Here is a 21563-nt window from a genome sequence, read left to right as displayed (position 1 = left end):
CAGATTTGCTCCGGGTCCCAATCTCTCCGGGCTTCCCCGGGAGCCAGAGGTGACCCCGGTCAAATGGAACGATCATTGCAGTGGTTTTTGTTAAGCACTTACTACGTACCAGTCCATCGACGATATGTAAGCTGATTTTGCAGAACACTGGACTGAGAAAGGTGCAAAGAGCTGGGGTAGACTTGCGAGCCTGGAATAGCGACTCTTCAGAGCGATTGATGGCCCTTGGGGTTTCTATTTACGTGGGTTCCATGCCCATCACTAAAGGCTGAGCTTCATGTGTCTCTGTGCATGGAGCTCACACCGGGGATAGGAAATAGGTACTTATTTCCGAGCACACACACTTGCCGAGAAGATCCGTGAATAGAAAGTTTTCTCTGGTCATTTGGAACTTGCCCAATTTCACTTCATTACAGTGGAATCTGGTTATGAAGGAAAAGATTAGCCCCATTAGAGCGTTAGCTCTTTGCGGGCAGGGACCGTGTCTCTCTCTTATTCTGGATTTCCCAAGGTCTTAGTCCAGAGTGCCACATCATACCCAGTGGGCCCTCGATAAATGCTACTATCAGTTATCAATCAATCAGTGGTATCTGTTGAGCACTTAGTGTGTGCAGAGCACTCTACTAAGCACTCGTGAGAGAGTACGATACAGCCGAATTGGCAGACACGTTCCCCGCCCACCACGCGCTTCCAGCCCAGAGGGGAAATCTTGGTTTTTCTCTAGGGCTTTTATTCCCAAAGCACTCTCGCAGTTATTAGCTCATTTTAGCCCTTTGGCCTTTCGGAAGTAAAGTTGGGGAAGGTTTGCTACTTTTCCCGTGGGCTGTTTTGGACTCCAGTCTGGGGAAGAAGACCCGTCAGGAGGAAACCCTTTGGCCAGCGGGGCTCCTTTCCCGAAAAGCCCAGGCCTCAGATAACCGTACGGACAATTAAGGATGTCCGGACATCTGACAGATAGTGACTCTCCCCACTTCAAAGCCTTATGGAAGGCCCACCTCCTCCAAGAGGCCTTCCCTGACTAAGCCCTCCTTTCCCCTTCTCCCATTCCCTTCCATTGCTCCCTTTGTTCCCAGCACTTATGTCCGTATCTTTATTTAGATTAATGTCTCTCTCCCCCTGTAGACTGTAAGCTCGTTGTGGGCAGGGAATGTACCTGTTTACTGTTACTGTGTACTCTCCCAAGCGCCTAGTACAGTGCTCCGCACACAGTAAGCTCGATGTAAGGACCAACCGTGCACGGACTCCAAAGCCCCCCTCAGGCTGGGATTCGGGATCCGTGACCCCGACCTGTCCAGCGTGGCCCCCGCCTGGGGAACAGTAGCAGGCAGGCGAGATCTCCCGCTCAATCCATCCTTGCACTGGGGGAGTCCTTTATTGCCTGACTGCCCCTCATTAAGCCGTTTGTTACCGCTCCTCCCCTTCCACCCTGATCCTTTTCTTAAAACCCAGCTACCCGAACTCCTACCGGAGCCTGCCCGGTGCGGGTAATTTTAGTCAGGAGAATCAGTCACTCTGAAACTGGGCCTGCCGCTGAGATTGCGTGGCACAAGGGTTAAAGTCGGGGAATTGATGCGCTGGACTCCGTGAAGACAGTCTGAAAGCCGAGGGTGTATTTGCAGTTTTCCGAGCACCCTTTTCCGGGGCGAAAAGCGAATGAACGGCCCCTGCCAGCAACCACGGCAATGGGTGCTGCCGTGAGCGTGAATGGGAACATTTGGAATTCATTATTAATAACGCGTGGTATTTGTTAAGCGCTCGCTTTGCGCCAAGCACTGTTCGAAGCCCTGGGGTAGCTACCAGGTCATCAGGTTGGATACAGTCCCCGTCCCACATGGGACGCACAGTCTCGACGCCCATTTTACAGATGAGGGAAACCGAGGCACAGCAAAGGTCACCCAGCAGACACGTGACAGAGCCGGGATTCAAACCCACATCCTCTGACCCCCGGGCCCTGGCTCTTTCCACCAGGCCGTGCTGGTCACCGTGCCGGCGTACGATCTTCCAGTAGCATTCTTCGCGCATGCTCCAAGTGATTCCTTGGGTGCTTACATCCAGCCGTTTCCTCGGAACAGTGATTCTCGGTCCTAAGCTTCCGGGCGGTGCGGCTCGCACCCTTGATTTGGGGTGGAGGGGACCCCAGCCAGTTCTCTAATTCAACGTAATTAATTTTAATTTTTTTTTTCAGCCTCACCCAGGGACTGCTGACGACTTTCCAAATTCGAAACGTTGGCTGTGTTCACTCAACCTGCGTGTGAAGCGCTTCCGACTCGGGTCTCTCCCTGTCCCGGTGTCCAGCCCGCTCTTCCCGAGGGACCGGCTCGGGTAGGATCGATTCGGAGCTTTTTGCGAGCAGTCCCCGTGGCCGAAGGAGCGGGTGGACGGTCTTCCGTCGCCTGATGTTCCTGTTATTCAAAGTCGCCAGGTGGCTGTAGCCCGAGCCCCTCCGCCGTGAAGTAAGGAGGACGGCTCGTTGTGGGCAGGGAACGTGTCTGTTATATCGTACTCTCTCAAGTGCTGGGTACAGAGCACACAGTAAGCGCTCAATAAAGATGATCGACTGGCTGACAGGCTCCCTGGGAGCGTGTCTGGCTTTTCCCTGCGAAATTTCCCCCGGGCTTAAACGAGACCGAACGAAGCAGTTCCTCGGCCTTGACTAGAGCAGGAACTCGCACGGGAAAGCGAGGGGAGGGACGGGATGGGATGAGGCAGAGTAGGGAGGGACAAGTTTACAATCCTTCTTGCCCCAAACTCCCTGTTCCACATGATTCTCGCCCCGACCTTGATATGACTCTTTTCTTATCAGTAGACTTAGCACGTTCTGCCGACCTTCCTCACGTCGATACTGTGTCGGGCCCGGAAAGTAGTTGGGCGAGCTTTTGGGGTTAATAATAATAATGATAATGTTGGTATTTGTTAAGCGCTTACTAGTTGCCGAGCACTGTTCTAAGCGCTGGGGGAGATAGAGGGTAATCAGGTTGTCCCACGTGAGGCTCACAGTTAATCCCCATTTTACAGATGAGGAAACTGAGGCACAGAGAAGTTAAGTGTCCTGCCCACAGTCACACAGCTGACAAGTGGCAGAGCCGGGAGTCGAACCCATGACCACTGACTCCGAAGCCCGGGCTCTTTCCACTGAGCCACGCTGGGGTTCTGAATCCCAGGTGGATTATTTTGGGTGAGTCGGGAAAATGCCTTTCGGAGGCTTGCCGTCCGATTTTCCGTTGTCGTCTTTTAGGGTTGTGGGGGAAGACTTCCGGGACGGAAGAGATGATGTGAGTCACCTGCCGAGCCTCCGGACGAAAGGCGGGCCGGGCTGACCGGGGGAGCATGGCGTGGCCCCGGGTCTTCCGGAGACAGGCCCCCAGCGGGGCCCGAGGATCGGGATTCACACACCACCACGTCGTCGTGTTCCTGCTCACCTTCTTCAGGTAGGCGGGGCGGCCGGCCGCGAATCGGGAAGGCGGCCGCGTCTGGGGTGGGGTGAGGTCGTTGCAGCGATCGCCCGTTGTGTCCCTGAAGGATCGGGCGGGACCAGAGGGCACCTCTTCCTGATTCCCTAGAGGAGTCGTTTCCTGCCGGAGCTGGAGCAGATTCATTCATTCATTCGTCATTCATTCGGTAGTAATTACTGAGCGCTTACTATGTGCAGAGCACTGTACTGAGCGCTGGGAATGTACAATTCGGCCACAGATCCAGCAGATCTGGGTCCCCGGCTTCCTCCTGTCTGAGACTCTGTCACCGCCTCTCTCCCCTGCCCGCCACCTGGACAGCTCTGCCCCAGGCCCGCTTCCTTTCGGCCGCTGCCGGCGCAGCATCTAGGAGGCACCAGCCGTCTAGCAGAGAGCCCGGCTCTGCCCGAGACGGGGCCCGTCCTTCCGCAAGAACTAGGGACCGCCCCCCTCCCTCCCAGATGGGGCTTCTGGGAAGGATTCACTCCGGCTCTGTACAGTGCTTGGCACAAAGTGCTTAGTAAATACCATAATAATAATAAGGACGGGGAGACAAGAGGACTTAAGGGAAAGAGCCCGGACTTGGGACCCAGAAGACCCGAGCTCTAGTTCCGGTTCCACCGCCTGCTTGTCGCGTCGCCTTGAGCAGGTCACTTCACTTGTGGACATTCCGTAAAATGGCGAGCCAGTACCTGTTGTTCTTCGCTCTTAGACTCTGAGCCATTTGAGGCAGGGACTGACCGATCCGATTGTCTTGTATCTATAGTAGCAGGTAGCGTGGTATTTAGCGCGTAGTAGGGGCTTAATAAATACCAACATGACTATTCTTACCCACTTGGGTCCCGGCAGTTTTGGGGTGGGGGCGTCCCTTCCCATTTTTCAGTTGCCGTTTCCCTCCCTGTCCTGCAGCTATTCCCTGCTCCATGCCTCCAGGAAGACTTTTAGCAACGTCAAGGTCAGCATCTCCAGCCAGTGGACTCCAATGGTTCTCAACAGCTCCGAGGCTGAACTCTACCCTCAAGAGGTAAGGGGGCTGGGGCTCAGATGCTTTGCCGCGGCTGATGTAAGATGAGTTCCAGGAGCGCTGTGTCAGCAGTCAGTCGGTCGGTCATATTTATTGAGCGCTTACCGTGTGCGGGGCACCGTATTAAGCACTTGGGAGGATACAATATAGCAGACACATTCGATCCCACTGCATTCCGAAGGAATTCCCGTCTGCTGTGGGAGTGGAGGGTCTTGGGAAGCGAACGGTCCGGGCCCAGAGTTGCTCCGAAGAGTCTAGGAGGGCACCTGAGGGAGTGTGGGGCGAAGCCGTCCCCGTCCTGCGGGACACACAGCTTGGGGAACGCCTTTCCAAGGGACTCGGGTCTGCCCCCGAGCCCTCGAGGTCCTTGCGGGTTTGCAGTCGTGTGACACCTTCCTTTCGAGGAGCAGACAGGATTTCACAAGCCAGGCTCCGGGGTCACTCAGATGGAGCCCCGGACAAGAAGTGTCACCGCCTCCCGGGCTGCTCTTACACAGTAGAGTGCTCTTGGGAAGCAGCGTGGCCTAGTGGATAGAGCCCGGTCCTAGGAGTCAGGTGGGCAAACCACTTCGCTTCTCTGGGCCTCAGTTAACCTCGTCTGTAAAATGGGGATGAAGACTATGAGCCCCATGTGAGACCTGGACCGTGTCCAACCTGATTAGCTTGTGTCTCCCCAGCGCTTAGAATAGTGTCTGGCACATAGTAAGCGCTGAACAAATACCATTTTGTAAAAAATAAGATGCGAGCGTGACAAATCCGTGAGTGAGACGGGAGCGGTTTCAAACCGTGAGTCTTTTTTTGGGCCCGGGGGGTGGGGGTGGGGGGTTAGGTGACCCTGGCGGCGGCTGTGTGGGTCGGGGAGGATGACTCCGGCCGCGTTCCGTGCCCCGGATTGCTTGTCCCGTGCCTTGTGTTCCAGCTTTCTGGCCAGTGGAGCGACCGGAGCCCTCCCCGACGGCCCCCTGCTATTCACCAGTTGTGGGGAGGAAGGAAGGGGGAGAAAGAAGGACTCAAGGGCAGGGGTTCAATCGATCGCTCATTGTGGGCGACTGTGCAGTGCACTATAAGTCCAATATTTTATAATAGTGTATTGTACTAAGTCCAAGCGCTTCATAGAGTGCTTTGTACACAGAACTCAATAAATACGATTGATTAATCGATTTATTGGTTGGTCGTCCTAGGCTGATTATCGGGTATCCCTTTCTCCAGCGGCGGTCGATGAGGAACGGATTCCAAAATAAGCCCCTGTCTCTCTGAAAGCAACCGGGTAAACCTCCCCTAGCTCACTGGGGGCAGGGAACGTGTCTCCCGACTCTGTTCTACTGAACTCTGCCAAACGCTTAGTACAGTGCTCTGCACACAGGAAGCGCTCAATAAATGCCGTCGATTGAACAGACAGGCTGCCATCCATGCAAGCCCATAGAGGCCCGCTGTCTTCAAATTCGTGGATTGCAACCTCACCCCTCTGATCTTCCCGGGGAGTGGCCGCCGGGACCGAGCCCCGACAGCCAGCCCGTTGGTCTCATCCACCCAGGACGGCGGAGAGATCGGCAACCGTTACTCTCCCAAGATGAGTCGGTGGAGCGTACCGAACGACGCCACGGCAACGGAGGCCGTGTGGCAGTCCCCGGCTGGGGGCTGCCTCCTCTTGGTGGCGACAGTGAAGCCGAAATTCCAACTGGTTTAGTCTCCCTGCGGTCGGGAGTTCTGGGCAGTTTTCCTTCCCACAGCGTTTTTGGCCAACTCCTGCCAGCCCTCAGGTGTTTAGGACAGTGCATCGCGCGCTCAGTGGGCGCTCGGCAAACTGCGTCAAGAGTTGACGTTTGGTCCTTTGAGGGGAGGGAGGGCGAGGAAGCAGAGCGAGGCAGCTAAGCCCCAGAGAGAATCAAGTGCTGCGATCGGAACGCCCCCCTGACGGCTCCCAGGCCGACCCCGAGGCCCGCCCGTGACTGTAGAGGACGTCCTGACCGTTTGAGGAGGACGCCCTCTAAAATGCCGCCAAGCGAAAGCCTCAGGCCGTCCCCGAAGCCCAGAGTGATGGTGTGCAGTTGGGGCCGCGCGTTGGACTTGGGGAGAATGGTCATCAAGTCTAGTGGGATGTCGAAGGACGGGTCCTGCCTCAACGGCTTTAGGATCCCGTGGTGTTGGGGAGGATGGTGGACGTGCACACCCTGACGCCTTCGAATCTTCCTGCAGCTCTGGAACAGAAGCCATCTCTTCCCCAGTGGGGAGGCAGCCACTCTCTTCCTGGGGACCCTGGATACCATCTTCCTCTTTTCCTATGCCGTGGTAAGTCGTATTTGGAAACGCCGGGGGGAGAAGCCACGTGGCCTAGTGGATAGAGCCCGGGAGTCAGGAGGGCCTGGGTTCTAATCCCACCTCCGCCTCTTGTCTGCTCTGTGGCCTCGGACAAGTCCCTTCACTTCTTTGTGTCTGTTGCCTCATCTGTAAAATGGGGATTTCAACTGTGAGTCCCAAATGGGACGTGGACTGTGTCCAACATGATTAACTTGCATCTACTCCAACGCTTAGTACGGTGCCTGGCACCTAGTTAGCCCTGAGCAAATATTATCCCCCCCAGAATAAAAAATGGGTTTAGAAATGTCAAACTTAAGAAGATCAAGGAAAGAGTCGGAGAGAGCGTTTGCGCTCGGAGTTAATTCCAGTTCCTGAAATCCCTTTGACCAGTTTCTTCCAAATCATCCAAGACTCTGAATATCATTGTTGGTCTCCCCCCTCCTCCTTCCCTTACCTCTGCTCTCCTTGCTCCCTACTTCCTCCTTCCCCCCGTCCCACCTTCTCCCTCCTCTTCTGTTCTCTCCTTTCCTCCCTGTCTCCTACCCACCTCCCTGTCCTGGCACAGTCCACTGAGCACCCCCCAAAGCAGATATTGGTTATCTGGTCTCTAGAGGCCCTGAGTGTGTGCACAGTCAAAGCCAGATGAAATATCTTTGTGACTAATGAAGTCTCATCCATTCCCACCCCCTATTCCCCACCACTTCTGTTGGGGTTGCTTAATACCTCATTTGTAGGGCTCGTATTGAAGTTCATTTGATCCCCGGTGAGATGCTGTCTCTTCCTGCCTGTCAGATGGATTGTTTGATGCCTTCTTAGATTTTCCCGTCTCCAGTGCTGAATTTCTCTTACACGCACACACACAGTTTTAAGGGAGCAGCCCACTAATCAACTTTGACGTTTCACTCATCCCCTTGAGTAGGTGTCAGTGTTTTTTTGAGTCTCTGAGCCCGTTGGTTGTTCCAATTGATTTGCCATACGCCTGTCCGAGTCCACGAGTTCCAAGCTGTGAAAGATCCCCATGCAGTTCTGTTTGTTTTCTAGGGCCTTTTCATCAGCGGCATAGTGGGGGATCGGCTGAATTTGCGCTGGGTTCTCTCCTTCGGCATGTGCTCCTCTGCCCTGGTGGTAAGTGGGAAAGATCTCCTCTCTCAATCGGCGCTTCCTCTGAGGCAGGGACGGCTCTGCCATCTCCTAGCCCCAGGATGGGGGCAACCTGGGCTCTTGATCCTTCCTTGGTCTGACCCCGATCGGGGCCTTGAAGGGGCTGGGGTCGGGGATTGGCCCGCCACTCCCCAACGGAAGAGCTGTGGGATCCTTTGGCAGTGGTGAGGCTGGCGACTCGGGTATCCTCTCCTCTTTCCCCAGTGGCTCTCTATCTGGCCCCCAAATCGCCACTGCCAACACCCCAAAGTGGAGCCGGGCCCTCTCTCCCATCTCCCCTCTGGCCACAGGGCCACTCGCAACTATGGCCTCTGGGGAAGAACATAAGGTCCTGAGCAACAACACGGCTGCAGGTCCTACCTAGAACGCTCTCTAACAGCCACATCAGAATGCCGGTGTCCTCCTGGGCGTCACCTTCATGGCAAGGGCAGGTCAACCCACACCCCAACTCTCCCCTCCCCGGCCCTTAGTTTCCCTCAGGTGACCCAGCGTGGATCATCCGTCACCTCGTCTCTCCCCTCTCCCTCCCCTACTCCCCCAGTGACCCAGCGTGAGTCATCCATCATCCCGGACTCTCCCCTCTCCAGCCCTGATTGACCCACCCCGATTGACCCAGTGACCCAGCATGGCCATCCATCCGACTCCCCTAACTCTTCCGCTCCAGTGACCCGGCACCGATCATCCGTCACCCCTGACTGTCCTCTCTCCATCCCTGACTCTGTCCCAGTGACCCAGCCCAGGCCATCCCCCTCTATGCCTTAGTTTCTCCCGGTGACCCACCGCGGACCATCCAACACCCGTACCTCCCCACTCTCCTTCCCCGACGGACTCTCCCCTAGTGAGCCGGCGCCGACCACCTCGCGCTCTTTACTCCTCCAGGACGGACTCTCCAATTCCCCCGGCTCTCCCTTCTCCGTCCTTGATTCTCCTTCCGGTGACCCATTATTGCCCACTCGTCCCTGAACCTCATTTGTTCCCCCTCCACAGCTTTCTGTGGGACTCGATCTCTCCCTGCCCACTCCCCCCAAAACCTTCCACTGTGGGAGGAAGCGGTTGCTATGGAAAGCAGGGGGTGGACAACTCAAAGACTCCTCTGATTTAGCTGTCAGAGAGCTAGTGCGGCAGGCTCTGGGGAGCGGGTGGGAATTGAGGAGTACAAGACACTGGGGACAGGTGGAAGAGGACGTTGAAAGGGGGAAATCAGGGTCAGGAAGACACTCAGTGGAGTGAAGAGAGTAAGGGGAGAGCAGGCGGAGTGGGACGGGGGGCGGATATACGAGCAGCCACCCACCTGGGTTCTGTGTTGTCGGATGGTTCGTCGCTCTGAGATTAGGTCCCTGGGGTCTCCCGGGCAGATGCCCGGGGATGCGTCAGCACTCCCTCTCCGGGTCCTCACGCGGAGACCGAGAGGAGCGGAGACCGAGAGGAGCGGCGCCTCGGAAAAAAGACGGCTTCCAGAGGGAGGCTCCCGTAACCGGGAGGCGGTGGTTGCCGCAGCCGCCGGGGGCCCGGCCCGATGAGCAGCCACGGACTTCCCTAAAACACGGTTTCTATTTGCCCGTGGCCCTCCGAGAAGAAGCGCCTCTCAACCTCAACCAGGAAGCTTTTGTTCTACACTGTGGTTAGCAGAAGCCCGGAAGACAGAATTTCCTGTTCCCTTCAGATTTCAAGCAGTAGTCAGAGTTGGGGACGGTGAAGAGGCCAGGAAGGATGGCCTGCGGGACAAACACACACATTCGTCATCCTTTTTGTATTCGAAGCTAACGGTACCGACGTTGTGATCCGGTCCCTAGACCCTAGATCCTGATTGATTCTCCATCCCACGCTTTGGGCAGAGCCCTGTGCGGCGTAGCCTAGTGGAAAGAACCCGGGCCAGAGAGTGAGAGGACCTGGGTTCCGAACCCAGCCCTGCCACTTGCCTGTTGGGTGACCTTGAGCAAGTCACCTCACTTCTCTGGGCCTCAGTTTCCTCAACTGTAAAATGAGGATGAAATACCAGTTCTCCCCCCCCCCCCCCGCCGCCTGCATCCCACCTGATTATCTTTTGACTCCTACTCGCTCAGTACAGTGCTTGGCACATAGCGAGCACTTAGCAGATATCAGAACTATCCCTCTTACTGTGAGCCTCCGAGAGAACGTACAGAAGATGGAGGCAGTGAGCTCTGGTTTCGGGAATTGGCCCTCTAGGAGGGGAAGGTCAGCAGATGCAGGGGGTCACTCAGTCAGTTGTATTTACTGAGTGTGCAGAGGACTGTACTAAGCGCTTGGGTGAGTACAGTCCCACAAACCCGTTCCATCCTGCTGGGGGCACATGGTTGGATGAGGGAGCCTCAATTTCCCCTTAAACAAAGAACATCATGGGAAACATGAGTATACGTCGTAGCTCTCTGAGGGCAGGAAGCACACCTTGCTACTGCTTTATTCTTCTAAGCACGTTTTACGGTATTTCACACTCAGTAAATACTACTGCCAAAAAACGAGTCAACCTGTAAAACCTGGACTCGGAACCTTTTTTTAAAATGGTATATAAATGCCTACCAGATACGACCGATTGATTACTAGGTGCCAGGCACTGTAGTAATAATAAGAATAATGTTGGTATTTAAGCGCTTACTAGGTGCAGAGCACTGTTCTGAGCGCTGGGGGAGATACAGGGTAATCAGTTTGTCCCACGTGAGGCTCACAGTTAATCCCCATTTTCCAGATGAGGTCACTGAGGCCCAGAGAAGTGAAGTGCCTTGCCCACAGTCACACAGCTGACAAGTGGCAGAGCCGGGATTCGAACCCATGACCTCTGACTCCCAAGCCCGGGCTCTTTCCACTGAGTCACGCTGCTTCTCTAAGTAAGCACTGGGGCAGATCCAAGCTAATCAGGCCAGACACCGTCCTTGTCCCACGTGGGGCTCACAGCCTTAATCCCTGTTCTTTTGTGTTTTTTTAAAATGTTGGTTGTTTAACACTTACTATGTGCTGGACACTAAACTAAGCCCTGGTAGAGATGCAGGTTAATCAGGTTGAACACCATTCATGTCCCACATGGGGCTCACAGTCTTAATCCTCATTTTACTGTACCTCAGTTCCAGAGAAGTGAAATGGCTTGTCCAAGGCCGCACGGCGGACAAGTGGCGAAGCCGGGATTAAAACCCAGAAGAGCATATAAGTGGCTATTTTGAGCAGCTCGTGTACTCAGTGGATATTTTAATTCTGATCATAAATAAACTGGGCCCTCGAGCACATGGTATCTGGTACCCCCTGACCGAGCCAGAGACGTCTGTTTAGGCAGTTTTCCGGGGATGCAGCCGTGAGGTCCCCGGAGGTCCCGTTGGTGTCGAAGCGGTTCCCCGGGCTAATATCTTGGCTGTTGTCTGTCTGTCCGTCCGTGGCCCTGCAGGTGTTTGTGTTTGGCACCGTCACGGAGTGGCTGCGTTTCTACAACAAATGGTTCTACTGCAGCTTGTGGGTGGGGAACGGCCTCCTGCAGTCCACCGGCTGGCCCTGCGTCGTGGCCGTCATGGGCAACTGGTTCGGGAAGGCCGGGTGAGCGCCCCTCTCCCCCAGACGCCGCGGTTCTCTTTAGCCCTGAGTGTCCTCGACTTCCCGACGGTCCACCCCCACAGCCCGCGGCGGGACCTCTCCTGGAAGATTCTGCTGCCAGGGTTCCCCGCCACCTATCCGCCGGCGCTCTGAGCCGGGGAGCGTGCGGAAATGCTCGCTCCTCCCCCTCCAACAGTTAGGACCCGGGCAAGGGCCGGGCACGGTGACGGTGGGTGCTTTTTGTCCCAGCCCCCGGAGCCCCCGACAGCTACAGCGGGATAGATCAGAAACGGGAGGCCGTGGTGGCCCACCCAAAAGAGTCCAGAATCATCTGGTCCCGAGTTCTGCTAAGGAACGGAGAGATTGTGATGCTCCCGGCCCCACCCGGCCGCTGTCAGATTTTTGGAAATAGATTCATGTCTGCTGCCTGTGTCCTATCTGTATGTTTGACCGTAACCTCTTAGTTTGCAAGGAGCTCATTGTTTTAGCTTCAGTTTTGCAGGTTTAATCACCTCTTCTTTTCTCTGCCTCGGCTTTCCCTCCCAGACGCGGCGTTCTCTTTGGCCTCTGGAGCGCCTGCGCTTCGGTGGGCAATATTTTGGGAGCCGGCCTGGCCTCCTGGTTTCTGCAGTACGGTTACGAGGTGGGTCCTTCTGAGATCCACCCCCGGGGACCCCTGGAACGGGGAGGAGTCCTTTGGCGCCTAACTCCCGCACCTCTCTGGAGTTGATGAGAAGGTCCCACCCGATCTGGATCTCTTGCCCCCACAACGTTCCCGTAAGCCGGGAGGATCGAGATCCGGAATCCGTGCCCTGACTGATCTCCATCTGGAGGCAGCCCGGCTGGACATCTGTGCTAGGGCCCGGGGCTGGAGGGGAGACCTTGATTATAGTGGGCCGTCTTTTGGGGCTCACGTGGGGGACCCGCGAATCCGAGGGCCCACCTCTATCCCGTGTCTCTCTCTCTCCCAGTACGCCTTCCTGGTGACGGCCGCGGTGCAGTTTGTGGGCGGGATCGTCGTCTTCTTCGGCCTTCTGACATCCCCAAAGGAAATCGGTGAGGAGAACCCGCCGGGCCCCCACCCCTCCCACCCACCTATCAGGGACGGTCCAGGGCGGGCCGGCTGGGCCGTTCACCGTGCCTGAAATAAGATAACGAGAGACTTGCGACTTGGGCCCTCTGAGGGAGGAGAGGGCTTTCCCCAAAGCTCCACTGCCGACGGTAGCCCAGCCAGGAAGTAAGGGGATTCTGCCTGGGCCTTCTCTCGTTCCTCCCCCCGTATTTGGTTTCTCAGCTCTTAGCCTGATGCTGAACCTTTGGGAGGCACTTAAAGTAGTACCGTTAGTATCATCTGGAGCTGAGGAAGAAATCCTAGTGGCACACGGCCGAGGGGTTTGAAGTGCAACTGGGAGCACGAGGATTCCTGCTGATGCACGGCCCCGGGGGCGACGGGAGGCGAGGCCCACCCCTGAGGGTTTCCGGCCGGGATACGAAACCGAGGATATCACCCCCTCCGCCTCCCGGCTTGGCCCGTCCCAGATCGCCAGGCCCCGTTGGGAGCTCTCGGTTCTGCTTTGAAAGTCGGATCTTTCCGATGCCGATCGATCGGTTAACTCATCAGAGCCTAGAGGCCAGATCCACGCCGCATCCCGCTGCCTCCCTCACACCTTCCCCAGTTATCGATGACGACGACAGACCTCAGGACCATTCCGTGGGGAATGGAGGGCGGGCCTCGGTCCCGGCGACGGGATCGGCCCCGGAGCCGACGTTTGGCGCTCCGCCCCTCACCCGCTCCCCCGTCCCCTCTCACCAGTTTCCCTCTGGGGCCGGGGGAGCCACGGGCAGACAGACTCGGGAAAGATAGAGCCTTTCCGACGGACAGACGTTAACTCCCAGGGCCGGACTTCCTGGGTAACGGCTGGCAAGGGGATGGACGGTTGTCCTCGGGTAGGCGGTCTCCCCGCCATGGTGCCGGAGCGAGCCCCTGCCCTCCAGCCTCACCGTCTCCCAGACCCCGAGACTCTGCCTTGCCCTTGCAGGACTCCCAGAGGTCGAGGCAGAAGAAGTGAGCCCGGAAGAAGACTCGCACCAGCCGCTGATCAGCAGTGCCGACGCCGAGGAGGAATATGAACCAAACTACTCGATCCAAGCCGCCGACCGCAACCAGCCCCAGGCCATAGGCTTCTGCCAGGCCTGCTGCCTTCCCGGGGTTATACTGGTAAGGAGCCAGACGCCACCTCTCCCCGGCACACGGATGCTCCTGAGGCCCCGTTCCTGTCGAGGGCACAGGTGTTGTCCGGGCTTTAGAGTCATGCTAATAATAAAACCCTTGGGATTGTCGGTACTGTGATTATTCAGAGGGCTTTCACGTGGGCGAACTTATTTTGAATTTATAACAATGCGCGAGAAACAGCGTGGCCTAATGGATAGAGCAGGGGCAGAAGGACCCGCCGCTTGGCTGCTGTGTGACCTCGGACAAGTGACCTCACTTCTGTGGGCCTCAGTTACCTCATCTGTAAAAGGGGGATTGAGACGGTGAGTCCCCCGTGGGACGGGGGACTGTGTCCAATCTAACAATCTTGTTTATCAGGGTTTGTTTGGGTTGCAAAACCGCTCTGGTTGCTAAAAAGCCCCCGGCCCGGGGCAAGGCGGCGACCACAGCTGAAGAAATCTCACTTCCTGTGACTGCGTGCTTCCGAAAATTCTGAAAGCTCGCGTTTCGGGGTTTCGTGGTGGCGCTTCCTTCACACCTGTCTCCGACTCCAGCTGGTCGGGAGGCCCTTCGCCTCCCTGAGTGGGAGCCCGGTGAGGTTCGCTGTCGCTTACGGGTCTGGGGCTGCCCGGATCCTGGGCGCTGGTGGGCTGGGTGTCGTCCGGGACGGGAGAGGGGAAACCGGTCCCGAAGCCGGGGAACGGCGGGGCCCAGCCCCAGTTCTGGAGAAAGGAATTCCCGAGTCTGTTGTCTTCTGGAATTGCACTCCTCGACCCTCCGAGCTCTCCCCTTCATCCCACTCAACTCTGCCCTCCTCGTCGGCAGGGATTGTATCTGCCAAGTCTAGTGTATCGTCATCTCCCAAGTGCTCAGCAGAGTGCTTTCCACACAGTCAGCCCTCTTCAAACACACTCGCCTGCCGTCTGGATCTCCCAATCTCGATGCCAGCTGCGTCCGGGTCTGCCCCTGGGTTAACGTCGCTAAGCGTTTTTCCTCAAGAGTGGCAGTGCGGAGAGTGGGCACGACGTGGGGAGCTAGAATTCGGGTGAGGGCCTGGGTCCCCATCATCCTGGCGGCCACGGGCTCTCGGCTCCTCGGAGCTGTGACTCTGCGGTCTCTTGGTGTGTTGCGGCTCCTTGTTTGTGTTGCGCCATCTCCCGCTTAAGCTCCTCGAGGATGGGAAAGAGTTGTCCTGCTGCTGTGGTACTCTCCCGTGTGCTTAGTACGGTGCCAGATGCTCAGTAAATGCCACTGACTCATTCGGTCCTATTTATTGAGTGCTTACTATGTGCAGAGCACTGTGCTAAATGCTTGGGGGAGAGCCTCGTGCAACAGTAAACAGACACATTCCCTGCTCACGAAGAAGCTGACAGTCTAGAGAGGGAGGAGACAGACATTAATATGCTTCTCAGGGCCTCAGTTTCCTCGTCTGTAAAATGGGGATTAAGACTCCATGTGGATCCAACCTGCTTACCTTGCATCTACGGTGTTTAGTACAGTGCCTGCCACATGGTAAGTGCTTAACAAACGCCATTATTATTGTTATTATGACGCATCCCCTTGATTCAGTTTATTGTGATTATGTTGTCTTGTTTTATTCTGTTTTGCTCTGCCGTCTGACTATTTGCTCATTAGACCGTGAGCCCGTCATTGGGCAGGGATGGTCTCTATCTGTTGCCGAATTGTCCATTCGAAGCGCTTAGTACGGTGCTGTGCACATAGTAAGCGCTCAATAAATACTATTGAGTAAGTGAATGAATAACAGTAAACAGCTCCATTCCCTACCCCCAGTGAGCTTACAGTCTGATTGACTTTCCTAAGCAAGTGCCCTCTGGGTGCCCCCCTCCCTTCTCCCTGAAGGGAGTAGCCTGAACAGCGCCTGGCACGTAGTACGCGCTTAACAGATACCGTGATTATTATTCTCGAAAGAAACGAGGCCAGGGAGGGGAACGGCGGGGTCGTCGGGTTTTTGGCAACGCCCTCCGTGAGACTTTCTCTTCTTTTCTGTCCCCGGATAGTACTCTCTGGCCTTCGCCTGCCTGAAGCTAGTGAATTACTCCTTCTTCTTCTGGCTGCCCTTCTACCTGAGCAACAACTTTGGCTGGAAGGAGGTGGAAGCGGACCGGCTGTCCATCTGGTATGACGTCGGCGGGATCATCGGTACGTCCGGCAGAGCCTTTCTCCCTGGCAATCGGGGACGTCCGTGTAGAGAGGCGGCGTGGTCTGGTCCATAGAGCACGGGCCTGGGAGTCAGAAGGAGCCGGGTTCTAATCCCCCCCTCCGCCGCTCGTCCGTTGCGGGACCTCGGGCAAGTCCCTTAACGTCTCTGCGCCTCCGTGACCTCATCTGGAAAATGGGGATTAAGACCGTGAGCCCCGTGTAGGAGAGGGATTGTGTCCAACCCGATTAGCTTGTGTCTACCTCAGCGCTTAGAACAGTGCCTGGAACGTAGTAAGCACTTAACAGACAGCATTATTATCATTATTATTATTCCCATGGCCTCCACCCCTTACCATCCCCAGTTCACTCCTCCGTCCTCAGTTCCTAAAGGAGCCTGGGATTTTGTGTTCCTTAGGCGGCCACTCCTGCCACAATCCCTGGGCCCCCCGGGACCTGGGTTCTAATCCCCGCTCAGCCACTCGTCTGCTGTGGGACCTGGCTGAGTCACTTCATTTCTCTGTGCCTCGGTTCCCTCATCTGGAAACTGAGAATTGAGACTCTGAGCCCCACGTGGGGCAGGGACTGTGTCCGACCTGATATGCTTGTATCTGCCCCAGAGCTTAGTACGGTGCCTGGCACGTAGTAAGCGCTGAACAACTGTCAGTTGTTATTATTATTTTGGTTATTAAATACCCCTCGACGGGCTTCTGGACTCCCGCCTCCCCCCCTGCCCGCACCCAGGGTGGGTTCTGGAACGCGACCCTCTCTTTCTGCCGTTGCGCAGGTGGGACGCTGCAGGGGTTCATCTCGGACGTTCTGCAGAAGAGAGCTCCGGTGCTGGCGGTCAGCCTCCTCCTGGCCATCGGGGCCCTCGTCGGATACAGCCGTGAGTAGCCCGGGAGGCCCCGCCTGGCCCGCTCCGGTGCCCCCGGGGCCCGCCCCCTGGGGACCTGGCCCACCTCCGCCCACCAGGTCTTCTTGTGTGGGCGGGTGCCCGGGGACAAGGTCCTCCACAAAGCCGTAAAAGGGAGCGAAGTTTCTCTGAGCCGAAGGGCCTTGGGCACCCGTCGTCGGCCAGCGGGTTGTCGATGGGACGGGCGCGGTGGCTTCCGTTCGGCCGAGCCCCGGGAGGCCCCCGGGCCAAGTGGCCGGAGCGCGAGGAGTCGGGGGAGACCGGAGGTGGTTGGGAAGGTTGGGGCTCCGGGGCCGTCGGCGGGCAGAGGGGCTCTCCGAAGCGTGGGTGGCGCCCCGGAGTTGAAAGGGGGCCGTTCTGATGAGCCCCCGGTCAGGCTTCCCACTTTCCCTGACCCTCTCGGGCCCGGAGACGGTCCCCCGTGTTTGAAGTTCAGTCTCTGTCCCCAGCCCCCTGTCCAGCCCACTGTCCCCACTTCCGTCCCCCTCGAGCTCCGCTGTAGAATTTCCCGGGCCCCGTGGTCCCGCTGGCTGCGGGGGGCCGGATGCCGCTCACCTACGACAGGCTCCCGGGGTACGACCCCCTCCCCCACCCGGTGGGCTAGTGCACCGGCTGGGCTGACGCGAGCCGGGGGACGGGTGGAGAACCCCAGCCTGCGTGGGACCACCCTCCCCGAGACTGGGCTCCGGGCCAGGTCAGGGGCTCACGAGAAACCCGCCAGAGGCCGATGCCGAGACAGTTTCCGCAGGGCGGGAGTCGGCTCTGCCCCATCGGGGAGCGGCGCTCGAGCGGGCGCCTCAGGAGGCTGACACGGTGCCCTTCCTTGCAGGATCGCCGAACGATAAATCCATCAACGCGCTTCTCATGGCCGTCACAGGTACGGTCCCCAGGCCTCTCACCGGCCCCCGGCCAGTCCGGTGGCCGTCGGGGGTGGCACTAGAACAGGACGGGGGGAAGCAGCAGCACACGAGTAGCGGCGTGGCCTGGTGGATGGGGCCCGGGACTGAAAGTCAGAGGTCGTGGGTTCTAATGCCGGCTCCGCCACCTGTCGGCTGGGTCACCTTGGGCGAGTCACTTCATTTCTCTGTGCCTCAGTTACCTCACCTGTAAAATGGGGATTAAGACCGTGAGCCCCACGCGGGGCTCGGACTGTGTCCGACCCGATTATCTTGTATCCATCCTAGTGCTTAGAACGGTGCTTGACACACCATCAGCGCTTAATACCATTGGTATTATTATGTGGGACCAAAGTCCTAATGTCTCCCGGTGGGAATCCGGCGGCCGAGCCTCCGTTGGAGTAGCCTCGGCCCGGAGCGGGACCGGCGGCCGACCCTCCCCGAACCGTGCTTTAGGGTTCTTCATCGGCGGCCCATCCAACATGATCAGCTCGGCCATCTCGGCGGACCTGGGGCGGCAGGAGCTGGTGCGCGGGAGCAGCGAGGCCTTGGCCACCGTCACGGGCATCGTGGATGGCACTGGCAGCATCGGGGCGGCCGTGGGCCAGGTGAGTGGCCTGGGCGGGGGCCCCGGGGCTGGGTTCGGATCCCCTTGCCCGGTCAGGGCCGGTCTCTGTGGGACGAACGAGGCCCCTGGGGTTCCGGTTAGCCCTGCGGGCCGGCAGCGGGGCCTAAATAATAATGTTGGTATTTGTTAAACGCTTACTGTGTGCAGAGCACTGGTCTAAGTGCTGGGGTAGATACAGGGTCATCAGGTTGTCTCACGTGAGGCTCACCGTCTTCATCCCCGTTTTACAGATGAGGTAACTGAGGCCCAGAGAAGTTAAGGGACTTGCCCACAGCTGACAAGTGGCAGAGATGGGATTCGAACCCTTGACCTCTGACTCCCAAGCCCGGGCTCTTTCCACTGAGCCACGCTGCTTCTCCTAAAGGCACGAGACCCAGCTTCTAATGCCCCCTCTGCCCCTGGCCTGCTCTGGGACCTTGGGCAAGCCGCTTACCCTCTCTGGGCCTCGGTGGGTCGTGGCGGGGAAGGTGGACAACGGAAGGAACGGATTGGAAACTTTCGCACCTGTATCCTTACTTTGCCCTCCCAAAGCAAGACCGGGATTCCGGACTGTGAGTTTGGATCGGGGAACGTTCCCTGACAGTGGGAGGTACAAGCTTGGGAGACGCCTGCCTTGGCCTGGGAGTCAGAGGACGTGGGTTCCAATCCCGGCTCCGCCACTCGTCTACTGTGGGGCCTTGGGCAAGTCATTTCACTTTTCTGTGCCTCAGTTACCACGTCTGCAAAATGGGGATTAAGACCGTAAGCCCCAAGAGGGGCAGGAACCGTGTCCAACCCAATTTTGTTGTATCAACCCCAGTGTTCAGACCAGTGCTCGGCACATAGTAAGCGCTTAACAAATGCCATAAAGTGTTGTTATTAATGGAGGCGGTGGATTTGGAGATGAGCCTGGCGGCTGCAGCCCAAACAAATCCCAACCTTCTTTTTGCTTTTGTGTTTTTTTAAATGTTGGTTGTTAAATGCTTCCTCCGGGCTGGACACTAAACTAGGCCCTGGAATAGAGGCAAGTTAATCAGGTTGGACACGGTCCCTGTCCCACAAGGGGCTCACGGTCTTAATCCTCATTTTACAGATGAGGGAACCGAGACCCAGAGAAGTGAAGTGACTTGGCCAGGGTCACACAGCAAGTGGAGGAGTTGGGCTTAGAACAAGGTCCTTCTGACTCCCGGGGTAGGCCCCGCTGCGCCTCGTCTCGTCCCTAGAACAGCCACTGCCCGCTGCCCTGGTCTGCTTTCCCTGGGGCATTATCTCACTGGCCTTTTCTCCCTCTTTTTCTCCCCCATTAGTATCTGGTGTCTTTGATCCAGGAGAACCTGGGATGGATGTGGGTGTTTTATTTTTTCATTTTAATGGTGAGTCTGTGAGTGTGTGTCTCGTTCCTCTCTCGCTCACGGTTTTTCTCAACTGCTCTGGGAGCCGGCAGGGATGCCCTCGGGATCCTCATGTGGAAAGTCAAAATGAACACAGGCGGTGGGCGGCGGAGGCCCGAGCGGGGTCTGAGCTGCGCGGAGACCCGTGCCCCGTGAACAGCGGGCGTCGCAGTGGTCACCTCTGCTGTGGGCCGGCCCGCTGATTCTAAAGGAGGGGATTCCTTTCAGTCAGGACCCTCGGGGGCCACCAACCTGGCAGCCCTTAAACCACGTTTATCCTGCTTTTCCCCTGGCTGAGAGGTAGTCACTGCCCTCTCTGACCTCACAGAGCAGTGACCCGGGCTCACCCGTGTCCCGGCAGGGCCTTGATTCCGAGTCACCGGGAGCAAGATGGCTAAGGGGCGCCAGCCCCTCCGCCGCCTTTCTCTTCACGCCAAGCTGGGCTCCGGGCATTCCCCGGAGCCAGGGACGTTGGCAGTGGGGGATGCTTGGCCGGACCCCCTTCCTCCCTGCCCCCTGGTCCCCCTTTGGCCGTTGGGATCCGTGGCCTGGCGTGGGGCAGTGCCGTTCAGCTGGGTGGCTAGAGGGGTCAGGGGGTGAGACAGACCCGGATCGGTAGCCACGGGAAAGCGGGTTCTGGCCCCCGCCCCACCGCAGGTTGTGCTGGGACCGAGCGCGGGCCCTCTCCCCGGGCCCTCCTGGACTTTCGCGGACTTAGGGGAGAAGATCTCCTGGCTTGGGGATGGTGAGGGCTCCCTGGGGCAAGGCATTCCCTCCGTTGGGGGACGAGAGCCCCAAGAAGTACCTCCGTACCATCGGAAGGGACGGCCGGGCCCGGATGGCCGGAAGAGGTCCTCTGAGTAGCCCCGGGGGCCCTAAGGGGCAGCGGGCTTGAGGGGGGTTAACGTCAGCTACGGTTCTAAGACAGTTTTCTCTTTCTCTCTCTCCCATTCCCCCAGACGAGCTCTACGATCATCTTCATCTCCCCGTTAATCGTAAGGGAGGTCAAGTCCCTCGTGCAGGCGAGACGCGCCCGAACGCTGAGCGGGTGACCGGGCCCCGCCGGAGGGGCCGTCCTTGGAGGCCGCCGGCCCCCTCCCCGCCCCGGGAGACCGACCCCGGCCGGTACCGCCACTCGCGACTTCTCCCGAGGCTGGCGCCGGCCGCCGACCCGGGAGCCGGGCTGCCCGGGACGCCCGTGGCCGCGCCGCTGGGCCGGCCGGGGGGCGGGGACGGAGTGACCCTCGTCGCCACGGGCGTCTCCCCCAGCTGCCGGAACCCCGGTGGGGCCGGCCGTGGCCATCGCTTCCTCGGGCTTAGTTTTTAAAGTTGAGTCTCCGGAGGTGGACGGGAGGGCTGGAGGCCGAGCAGCCGTCCGTGTGGGGACAACGGGTCTTTGCCCGGGGACTTCGGGGGCGCCAGTGCGGGATGACACCAACCGGGGAGATTGCTGCGTGGCCGCAGCGGGGACTCCGCCGCCGCGTGAGGCCGCCCAGAGCTCCGCTCTCCGGCTACCGGCCTCCCGTTCTCCTCGGCGTGGCCCTCGGCACCGGAGCCTCCCCCCCGGGCTCCATCCTCCGAGACCCGGGACCTTCGGTCGCCGCAGACGTGCCGGGAACGTCCCGCCCCGGCCTCCGTCTGGGCTGGGTCGTCCGGAGCCCGGCCCCAGGGAGGGAGGGAGGAGGCAATCAACCTTTTGCAAGCCGGACATCCCCCCGGGGCCCTTCCCTCCTTGCGGGGAGCCCGGGGCCGGGTGAGCACCCGCGAGTCTAGGGAGATGCGGCGCGGCTAGCTGCCGGGGGGCGGCCGTGTCCAAACCAGCACTACTTGTGACCGACTGACAGACAGGGAGGCCCTAGCGGCCTGCAGTTTAGGGCGTGGAGACGGGAAAGTAAAAGCAGTTGCCTTTTTGATCCTC

At 58.2% G+C, this 21563-nt stretch overlaps 2 protein-coding genes across 4 annotated transcripts in view; one reads left to right on the top strand and one right to left on the bottom strand.

Moving 5' to 3' along the window:
* RAB19 (RAB19, member RAS oncogene family) overlaps positions 1–9464 on the bottom strand; it is a 24644-nt gene extending 15180 nt beyond the window's left edge. Inside the window, exon 1 of the mRNA XM_029075290.1 lies at positions 9224–9464. The gene's annotated coding sequence lies outside the window, so the exon portion shown is untranslated. The remainder of the gene's footprint in view (positions 1–9223) is intronic.
* SLC37A3 (solute carrier family 37 member 3) overlaps positions 1–21563 on the top strand; it is a 25658-nt gene extending 4095 nt beyond the window's left edge. For all 3 annotated transcript variants that reach the window (XM_029075287.1, XM_029075286.2, XM_039913459.1), the window contains 15 exons: positions 2186–2453; positions 3236–3428; positions 4359–4473; positions 6670–6762; positions 7813–7896; positions 11324–11469; positions 12013–12109; positions 12438–12522; positions 13506–13684; positions 15697–15838; positions 16623–16724; positions 17581–17628; positions 18104–18255; positions 19562–19627; positions 20605–21563. In XM_029075287.1, the coding sequence (XP_028931120.1) occupies positions 3328–3428; positions 4359–4473; positions 6670–6762; positions 7813–7896; positions 11324–11469; positions 12013–12109; positions 12438–12522; positions 13506–13684; positions 15697–15838; positions 16623–16724; positions 17581–17628; positions 18104–18255; positions 19562–19627; positions 20605–20697 (1503 nt within the window). In that variant the 5' untranslated portion in view covers positions 2186–2453; positions 3236–3327 and the 3' untranslated portion in view covers positions 20698–21563. The remainder of the gene's footprint in view (positions 1–2185; positions 2454–3235; positions 3429–4358; positions 4474–6669; positions 6763–7812; positions 7897–11323; positions 11470–12012; positions 12110–12437; positions 12523–13505; positions 13685–15696; positions 15839–16622; positions 16725–17580; positions 17629–18103; positions 18256–19561; positions 19628–20604) is intronic.

Source organism: Ornithorhynchus anatinus, chromosome 11, assembly GCF_004115215.2.
Source record: "Ornithorhynchus anatinus isolate Pmale09 chromosome 11, mOrnAna1.pri.v4, whole genome shotgun sequence".
NCBI lineage: Eukaryota > Metazoa > Chordata > Mammalia > Monotremata > Ornithorhynchidae > Ornithorhynchus > Ornithorhynchus anatinus.
Note: the sequence above shows the minus strand (reverse complement) of the source record. Positions and strands in the feature narration are given on the sequence as shown.